The sequence below is a fragment of the Otolemur garnettii genome, unplaced genomic scaffold (genome assembly GCF_000181295.1).
Source record: "Otolemur garnettii isolate 467f Iridium unplaced genomic scaffold, OtoGar3 scaffold00020, whole genome shotgun sequence".
Taxonomy (NCBI): domain Eukaryota; kingdom Metazoa; phylum Chordata; class Mammalia; order Primates; family Galagidae; genus Otolemur; species Otolemur garnettii.
The window spans coordinates 671,685-681,609 of NW_003852415.1; the positions used below are offsets into that span (position 1 = coordinate 671,685).

Consider the following 9,925-nt stretch of genomic DNA (forward strand, 5'->3'; position numbering starts at 1 on the left):
AAAAAAAAAAAAAAAAAAAAAAGAGTTCATCTTCCAATTATTGGAAGATCTTTTTTTATTGTTGTAGTTGTCATTGTTGTTCAGCAGGCCCAGGCTGGGTTTGAATGCACCAGCCCTGGTGTATGTGGCTGGTGCCCTAGCTACAGGCACTGAGTCAAAAAAAAAAAAAGGAAGATCTTTTTTACATATACTGACCTTCCCCTCCTTCAAGTTATCAGAAAAGGGAAGAATTTTTAGAAAACATGTTTAAGTTCTTATTTCCAGATAAGCATTTCACAGCCATAATAACAATTACCTCAAAAATAGAAGTATGAAGAGCAAGTGAAAAATCTGGTTTCAGTGTCACACTAAGAAAGAATCTCCCTATAGCAATTTTGCAGGGACTGATAGTCCTGAGAAAGATTATAGTTATAATGTATTCCAATCCCAGGGATCAGATCTGAGCAAGGTTGGCACATGAAGCTGGTCAAAAATAAAGGGAGGCTATTCAGTATAGACTGAGTCTTCGCCAAACTCGTTTCTAACGGCCCATGGTAGGCATGACTACAGCGGGTGAGGAAAGAGTAGCATCATCTTCTTTCCACTGAGAAGTGATGGTCTTTATCTGAGTGTAGAATTGGATGCCCTAAGGAGAAGAGGAGGAGGGAAGAGTTAGCATATATTTCTGGGAGTTTCATGATTCTTCTTTTAGTTGGCTTTTGAGGGAGGTGCTGTAAAAGTCTTCTCACATTCCTATTTGAGGAATGCAATTCAAATCTGATATAGTGTTTAAAATAATTTATCTAAAGCATTTAGCATAATACCTGGCATAGAATAAACTTAGCCATCGTTATAGTGCTGAAACTAGTACTAGCCAAGAGCATCTAAATGGAAAACTTGAACATAAACTCTACTCTGTTAACCTTGTGGGCCTTTATCTTATAGCTGAATATCACGTCTCCTAAAGTCAACAGATTTGGCTCAAATCTTGCCTCTTCTCCATCTTGACTACAGTTTAACCTTAAGCCTTATCTGTGTGACATAATGCCCACCTCATAGCAATGTTGTGCGGAGAAAAAGAAATGAGATACAAAAATATCCTAGCAAAGTGACTGCTGTTCGGCTCGGCACCTGTGGCTCAAGTGGCTAAGGCGCCAGCCACATATACCTAAGGTGGCGGGTTCGAATCCAGCCCGGCCCGCCAAACAATGACAGCTGCAACCAAAAAATAGCCGGGTGTTGTGGTGGGCGCCTGTGGTCCCAGCTACTTGGGAGGCTGAGGCAGGAGACTCACTTGAGCCCAGGAGTTGGAGGTTGCTGTGAGCTGTGATGGCACAGCACTCTACCCAGGGGGACAGCTTGAGGTTCTATCTCAAAAAAAAGTGACTGCTGTTCAACTGTTGTTAGTTTTCCTCTCTTTCCCATGAAGAAAAAGGAATAAAGGAGTCATGTTATATGTTAGGCAGTTTCTGATAATTGTCAGTGATAAAGAGCTCTACATTGAAGTGGCAAACCCCAAATATCTTACAAGTCTAAAGTAAAATATCTGATATTACACATAAATCCTTTTGTTTTCTGAGGAAGGTTTTGCTCTATTGCCTAGGCTGAAGTGCAGTGGTACTCATTACTCACTGCAACCTTGAACTCCTGGGCTCAAGTAATCCTTCTGCCTGAGCCACTGCAACCAGCCAAATTTCACTTCTAAATTATATATAACACATAAGCCAAAAAATTCAGCTCATTTTAAGGCTTTATACATATGCATACACACACAGTTTATTATTTTATAAGAGTAATCTAGAGCAAAAGAGAATCCATTGTTCAGATCTAACACTTTTATCATTTTCTTCCTCATGTAGAAACAGGGTCTTGCTAGGTTGCCCAGGCTGGCCTCAAACTCTTGGGCTCAAGATATCCTTCCATTTTGGCCTCCCAAAATGCTGGGATTACAGGCATAAGTCACCTCATCTGGCTAGAACAGATATCTTTAGAAAAACCATTTCTGTGATTAAAATACTTTTCTAGAAGTTTTTGATAAAATCTGGGCCATTTTAATGTATTAAAACAATTTTAGAGATTATTATATACCTTTTTTTTTGAGACAGAGTCTCACTATGTCACCTTTGGTAGAGTGCTGTGACGTCACAGCTCACAGCAACCTCAAACTCTTGGGCTAAAGTGATTCTCTTGCATCACCCTCCCCTGTAGCTGGGACTACAGGCGCCCACCACAACGCCCGGCTGTTTTTGTTGTTGTAGTTGTCATTATTGTTTAGCAGGCCTGGGCCAGGTTCGAACCCACCAGCCCTGGTGTATGTGGCTGGTGCCCTTCACACTGAGCTACAGGTGCTGAGCCTATTATATACTTTCAACATAAAGATACAACTTTTATCTTTCATTATGTTAAGTATGATCCTTCTTTGTGTTCTTTCAAGAATTTAATAATCTAAGGATTTAAGACTTCAAACTGTGTATATGTTCAACTTTTTTTCATAGGCTTCCTCCAAAAAACCTCACTTAGCACAGTAACTTACAGTAATAAAACAATGGGTAGTGGGTGGCACCTGTGGCTCAGTGAGTAGGGCATTGGCCCCATATACCAAGGGTGGCGGGTTCAAACCTGGCCCCAGCCAAACTGCAACAACAACAACAAAATAGCCAGGCGTTGTGGTGGGCGCCTATAGTCCTAGCTACTAGGGAGGCTGAGGCAAGAGAATCACCTAAGCCCAAGAGCTAGAGGTTGCTGTGAGCTGTGACATCAACAGCACTCTACCAAGGACAACAAAGTGAGACTGTCTCTTAAAAAAAGAGTAGGAGGAGTAGTTAAATAATAGTTTTACCATTTCCCTTAAAAGAAGTGATTGTTACTGGGATCAAACTAGTTATTTTTGCAAAAAACCATGACTAATATACTAAGTGAAATAAGCCTCCAGATAACCAAAGTGTTGACTGTTTTTTTATTTTTTGAGGCAGATTCTTACTTTGTTGCTTAGGCTAGGGTGCAGTGGCATTCTCATAGCTCACAGCAGCCTCAAACTCTTGGCTTCAAGCAGTCCTCCCCCCTTGACCTCCCAGTGCTAGGATTGGGCAAGAGTGACCAGACCATGCCCAGCCCAAATAATAATTACAGTGTGATATAGCTGGGATTACAGGCACTCACAACATCCCACTAGTTTTTTCTATTTTTAGTAGAGACATGGTCTCACTCTTGCTCAGGCTGGTCTCAAATTCCTGAGCTCAAGCAATCCACCAGGCGAGGCCTCCCAGAGTGCTAGGTGAGAGCCACTATGCCTGGCCTGTGATGAGTACTTCTTAATGTGGCTTAAAGGGCCCTACATGGGTTGCCCCCTGCCTACTTCTCTAACCTCACTTCTTCCCATTTTCCACATTCCTTCAATGTGCTCCAGCCCATTTCTGCTGTTGGAGCATGCTGTGCCTCTTCCTGCTTTAGGACATACGCTCCTGCTGATGGAAGTGGAGATAATTCAATCCTCATAACTTCACATTTGAAGCATAAAGAGGATATCCCCCAAAGTCACACAGCTAATAACCGGTGGAGCTGGGATTTGAACCTAGGCAATTTGGTTCCAGATCTGCTTTATTTTTCCTGTTCACTGCTGTATTTGTAGTTTCTAGACTAGTGTTTGGAACTAAAAAAGGTGCTTGATCAGATTTTTTATAAATGAATAACTATTATAGGAGAAATATGTGCAGTCAGAGCACGTGGGGCATACCATTGAGGAAGTGGGTGTTGGTCAGGGCTGATTTTCTAGAGCAGCAGTTCTCAACCTGTGGGTTGCAACCCACAGGAACTGTATTAAAGGGCTGGGCCGTGGCATTAGGAAAGTTGAGAACCACTGTTTTAGAGGCATCTATTCTTTTTTTTTTTTTTTTTTGAGACAGAGCCTCAAGCTGTCCCCCTGGGTAGAGTGCCGTGGCATTACAGCTCACAGCAACCTCCAACTCCTGGGCTCAAGCGAGTCTCCTGCCTCCGCCTCCCAAGTAGCTGGGACCACAGGCGCCCGCCACAATTTCCGGCTATTTTTTGGTTGCAGCCATCATTGTTGTTTGGTGGGCTGAGGCTGGATTCAAACCCGCTACCTTAGGTGTATATGGCTGGTGCCTTAGCCACTTGAGCCACAGGTGCCAAGCCGAGGCATCTATTCTTTACACTAAGACATGACAGGTGATTAGGAGTTTGTCAGATGAAAGGAGAGAGATGGGAAAGAAGGACAGAGGCAGAGAAAATGGCACATACAAAAGTTTGGATTTCTTCATGCTCTTTCCCCAAAACTTTGTTTTCTTGAGTTATTGAGGAAGAAGCGACTTTGGCAAAATTTTGTTCACCTTTTTATCTTTTTAGGAGACCTTCTGAGAAGCACTGAAGAACATATGACTGCACAGAATCTGCTCACAGGCCCTATCTTGCAAAATTCTTGCTCTTGAATATGTTTAAGAAAACTTCTTAAAGAAAAAAGTATTTTTTTTAACTCAAAAGTTACCTGTTTGCCATAGAAATTGGTGTCTCCCCTGAAGGAAGATCGAGAGCCAGTGAATGAGAACATTGGCAAAGGCACTGGAATGGGGACATTCACTCCCACCTAAAGCAGAACAAATCCACATCACATACTGAGTGAAGGACTCAAACAAGGGAATTCTCCATTTAGAAGCACAAAGACATCAGAGACAAACTTTAATACCTACCTTCTACCCTATTCTCTATCTCATGTATTTTTATTCCTGAGGAAGAATAGGGCATTGTAGGAGGCTAGAGGGGCAATCTTTAAACAAGTTGCAGTGACTGATCACTGTCTATAGTTTCTTTTTCAGAAATAGTAAAATGACTACAAGAATCTCCTAAAAATTCTGTTCACAAACCTGTCCGACATCCACCAGGTGGGAATATTTCCGAGCAGTGGCTCCATTGGTGGTGAAGATGGCTGTTCCATTTCCATATGGGTTATCATTTACAATTTTGATGGCTTCATCCAATGTTTCTGTCTCCAGAACCACAAGAACTGGACCAAAAATCTCCTCTTTATAACAGGTCATATTTGGCTGCCAGGAATGATGCATCCAGAAAAGAAGTTAGCTTTTTGGGTTCTGAGCATTTTACGCTTATTTGGTACTTTCACTTAATACCTATAATTTACATGGGTAGCTTTCATATTAACAATTTTCATTTTAAACCACCTATTAAAAAAGTTCTGTCTTACAGTGTTCCATCTTCTAAGCTACCAACCATATAAATACTTTGAAATTCTTATTAACTATAACCACACTCCTTATTTTTTATTTCTTATAACCAGACGCACTATTTCTTGAGTTATTAACCCATCACCAGCTTCTTTTTTAATACCTGAAAAACTTGTATACAATTATGTTACCAGTTACATGAAAATTCATTTTTGTATATAACTCAAATCTATATTAAATATACCAGGAGAACTTTTTCTCTTTATAGAAATCCCGTGCTGTTTTCTGTAACAATCTATTTTCATTCACTCCTTTGCCTTCCAAATAAGTCTATAGATTTCTATTTTGATATCAAGTCATATTTAACACATTCAAAACATCCTTCACCACTGCAGCTAATCAGCTGTGTTTGTTGCTGATAAGTGGATTTTTCCTCTACGGCTCTGTAGCAAAAGTTTTCATAATTCCTGCTATACTTACATTCAACTCTTGATTATTCAGGAATATAGTGGGGATATCTGAATTTCTTCTAACCCTAATTTAGTCATGAATGTTAGGTGAGAGACTTCAGAGTTTTGATAAATAAAAATTGACAGATCAGTTCTTTTTCTTTTGTTACTTTCTGTTGAAGATGCAGCTAAATTTGGGGCACAGAGTAGGTATTCAATAAATTGTAAGATAGGTGTTGGCAAACTACAGGCTGTGGGCTAAATGTGGTATGCTACCTGTTTTTATAAAGCCCACAAAATGGTTTGTGCATTTTTTTTTTAAATGATTGGGCGGGAGGAATCAAAAGAATATTTCATGACATATAAAATTATACAAAATTCATATTTTGGTGTCCATAAATAAAGTTTTATTAGGCAGCACCTGTGGTTCAGTGGGTAGGGTGCCGGCCCCAGCCGAACTGCAACAAAAGAGTAGCCGGGTGTTGTGGCAGGTGCCTGTCGTCCTGAGCTACTCGGGAGGCTGAGACAAGAGAATCACCTAAGTCCAGGAGTTGGAGGTTGCTGTGAGCTATGTGATGCCACGGCACTCTACCGAGGGCAATAAAGTAAGACTCTGTCTCTACAAAAAATAAAAATTAAAAAAAGTTTTATTGGAACATAGCCACATAATGTTTATGGCTGATTTCACACTATAACATCAGAATTGAGTAGTTGCAACAAAGCTAAAAATATCTAGCCATTTATGGAAAATCTGCTGACCTTAGGTATAAAAGGAAGACCTCTGGTTGGGAATTAGGAGGGAAGACTCATTTAGACTCCAAACTAACTGAGCAAGAGATGTTTTAGTCATTAAAGACCTTTTATAATTAGAGGGATGAGATTCTATAGCTCTAAGGTGGCTTTAGCTCTCATATTCGTGAAAAAAACAAAAATTGTTCACCTTAACATTTGAGATGATCGTTGGTCCAACAAAGTTGCCATTTTCATAGCCTTTGACTTTAATTTTTCGTCCATCAAGAAGGAGGGAAGCACCCTCCTTGGTTCCACTATCAATCAGATTACAGACTCGCTCTTTGGCCTGGGGAGTAATCAGAGGGCCAAGATCAGCTCCAGGCTGGTCTCCTATAAAACAACACAGAAGTATTTAAGGCATTTATTAATATAGTATGACTGCTAATAAGAGATGAATCCAAATGACAAGTACAGTACAAAGAGAAGCAATGGTAATAGGTAATAGGATTGTTCCCAGTGGCCAAGACCAATGCTAAAATCAAGAGCTTAGCGCTACAGATGCAAAACCAAAAGGAAGTTAGGTGACTGATTACCTGCATTGACTCTCAGGTTTTTAGCACGTTCCACCAGTTCTGGCAGCCACTTTTTAGCTTCTCCCACAAAGATTGCTGTTGAAAGAGCCATGCAGCGCTGACCAGCAGCTCCAAATGCTGCCCCAACCAGCTGGTTGAGGGTATTTTCCTTATTGGCATCTGGCATGATTACCCCATGGTTCTTGGCTCCCTAAGGAAAATATAGAAAGTACATGAGTCTTGCTTGCCAAATACAATTAAGCCAAGAAATTAGGCAAGGAAGATGAGCTTTCAAATGAAAATTTAGGAAAGGACTAAAGAATTCATTATTGATAGGAGGACAGAAATTTATTACGTTTAATACTGTTGAAATCCTGGCAACACTGAGCAGGTCTCCAGGTTACTTTTACTTTCTAGCTGATAATTTATGTATTTTTTTTTTTTTTTTTTTGAGACATAGCCTCAAGCTGTCCCCCTGGGTAGAGTGCCGTGGCATTACAGCTCACAGCAACCTCCAACTCCTGGGCTCAAGCGAGTCTCCTGCCTCCGCCTCCCAAGTAGCTGGGACCACAGGCGCCCGCCACAACGCCGGGCCATTTTTGGTTGCAGCCGTCATTGTTGTTTGGCGGGCCCGGGCTGGGGATTCGAACCCGCCACCTTAGGTGTACGTGGCTGGCGCCTTAGCCGGTTGAGCTATAGGCGCCGAGCCAGTTTATGTATTTATTTAGATCAAAAGTATTACAAAAATAGGTTCAGTGCCTGTAGCTCAGTGGCTAGGGCGCCAGACACATACAACAGAGCTGGCAGGTTCAACTCCAGCCCGGGCCTGCCAAACAACAGTGACAACTACAACCAAAAAATAGCTGGGCGTTGTGGTGGGTGCCTGTAGTCCCAGCTACTTGGGAGTCTGAGGCAAGAGAATGGCTTAAGCCCAAGAGTTTGAGGTTGCTGTGAGCTGTGACGCCATAGCGGCAACATAGCGCCAAAGTGGCAACATAGTGAGACTTTGTTGTTTTTTTGTTGTCTCAAAAAAAAAAAGTATTACAAAAATAGTTTTTTCTTAAAATCTTAAACATATTTGAACTGACAAGTTAAACACTGCATTGGGAACTCTCTTCACTTTCCCAAGTTAGAAAGGAAAGAACTTGGCTCAGTACCTGTAGTACAGTGGTTATGGTGCTGACCACATATACCAAGGCTGGTTGGTTCAAACCTGGTCAGGGCCAGCTAAACAATGACAACTATAACAAAAAAATAGCCAAGCATCGGTGGTGGGTGCCTGTAGTCCAGCTATTTGGGAGTCTGAGAAAAAAGAATTGCTGAAGCCCAAGAGTTGGAGGTTGCTGTGAGCTGTGATGCCATAGCACTCTACCTAGGGCAACATAGTGAGACTCTCTCTCAAAAAAAAAAGGAAAACTTGTCTGCTGGGGTTACTAGTAGGCCTCCTAATATATAATTTTAAAAAGGAGGTCTCCCAAACTGACTTCCTTCTAGATATAAAGCTTCAAAAATGGTGGGTCGCGGTGGCTCATGCCTGTAATCCTAGTACTCTGGGAGGCCAAGGTGGGTGGAATCCCTAAGCTCAGAAGTTCCAAGACCAGCCTAAGCAAGAGTGAGACCCATTCTCTACTGAAAATAGAAAAACTAGCCAAGCGTTGTGGCAAGTACCTATAGTCCCAGCTACTTGGGAGGCTGAGGCAAGAAGATAACTTGAACCCAAGAGTTGGTTGCTGTGAACTATGTCACTATGGCGCTTTACTGACAGAGTAAAACTCTGTCTCAAAAAAAAAAAAAAAGCTTCAAAACTTCTTTTCTATGTAGGACAACATTTGGTTACTTCCAGATACTTCGGTTGAGTGTATGGTTAGATACCATATCTGGTACTCATTTTTATCCCATTACACATAATGTCGAACAGAATATACTCAGTAAATGTGAAGTAAACTGGGAAGGGCTTAAGTCAGATTGGCCAAAACACATTTACCCATGAAAAATAAGTGGGCATAACATGAACAGTTTGCAAACCTCTGCAGAGATGACTATTTTTTCTACAATATTAACTGAAGGAAAGAGTGAGAAAGATGTAATAGGACTTTATGTTTATTCTCAAAGAATTGCTTATGTATTTGGCATGGAACTAGTAAGAGGTCAGAAAAACTTGCAACCAAGTAAACCACACTCACATATCGAGCAGTATCAAATGGGAACATGATGCTCTTTCCAGTGCCTTAAGTAGCCCGGACCTTTAGGGAAGATCGTATCTTTGACATTGGTAGTTAGGATACGCCTTAAAAGAAGGAAAGATAAAGGGCTAGAAGTATGGTATAAAAGAAGAAATGGCCAGAACCAGAATGTGGGTGTTAACTGCTAAATCCCAAAGAATTTGAGTAACATTCTTAGGAAGGAATAAGCCCTCTGTCACCAAGATTAGCTGTATATAGTAAAAGGTGATTAACATGACTTTGAATGAAATCCCTCAAAAGGTTCATGGTTAAAGAGAAAACATTCATGATGAAATGGTAATTAAGAAACACATTAGAGCAGAATGAGTGGCACCCCTGCTGAAGGGCTCTTTTTAGGCAATTTAAATACAAAATAAAGACTGGGGAAATAAGGAATAATAATCACCATGTTGGCTTGAACCCTCTTGCCATGTTTTGATCCTCTCTCGAAGATGTATTCTCCTGCCTGGTTGGATCCCACAAAGCTGATTGCTTTGATGGTCGGATGATCACAAATAAAATTTACAGCTTTAAGAAGAAAATAAATGATTACCACAAAGGAACAAGTAGCTTCTTAACACAGCAAGTTTCCTTTTCCCTACTGCTATGGATTTAAAGTTTTTATACATTTGTTTTTCTGTATTGGATTCTCATTGTGAAGTTCTCTTCTTATTTCCTCTAAATTCTTTTTTTTTTTTTTTTTTTTGAGACAGAGCCTCAAGCTGTCCCCCTGGGTAGAGTGCCGTGGCATTACAGCTCACAGCAACCTCCAACTC

The 9,925-nt window shown here is 40.9% G+C and overlaps 1 protein-coding gene across 1 annotated transcript in view; it reads right to left on the bottom strand.

The window, feature by feature from the left end:
• Positions 1-228: 228 nt before the first annotated feature.
• The window catches only part of ALDH6A1 (aldehyde dehydrogenase 6 family member A1), a 23,615-nt gene continuing 13,918 nt past the window's right edge, over positions 229-9,925 (bottom strand). The window contains exons 7-12 of the mRNA XM_003786905.3: positions 9,556-9,677; positions 6,949-7,138; positions 6,564-6,745; positions 4,857-5,036; positions 4,481-4,579; positions 229-625 (exon numbers count right to left, since the gene is read on the bottom strand). Of these exons, the coding sequence (XP_003786953.1) occupies positions 521-625; positions 4,481-4,579; positions 4,857-5,036; positions 6,564-6,745; positions 6,949-7,138; positions 9,556-9,677 (878 nt within the window). The 3' untranslated portion in view covers positions 229-520. The remainder of the gene's footprint in view (positions 626-4,480; positions 4,580-4,856; positions 5,037-6,563; positions 6,746-6,948; positions 7,139-9,555; positions 9,678-9,925) is intronic.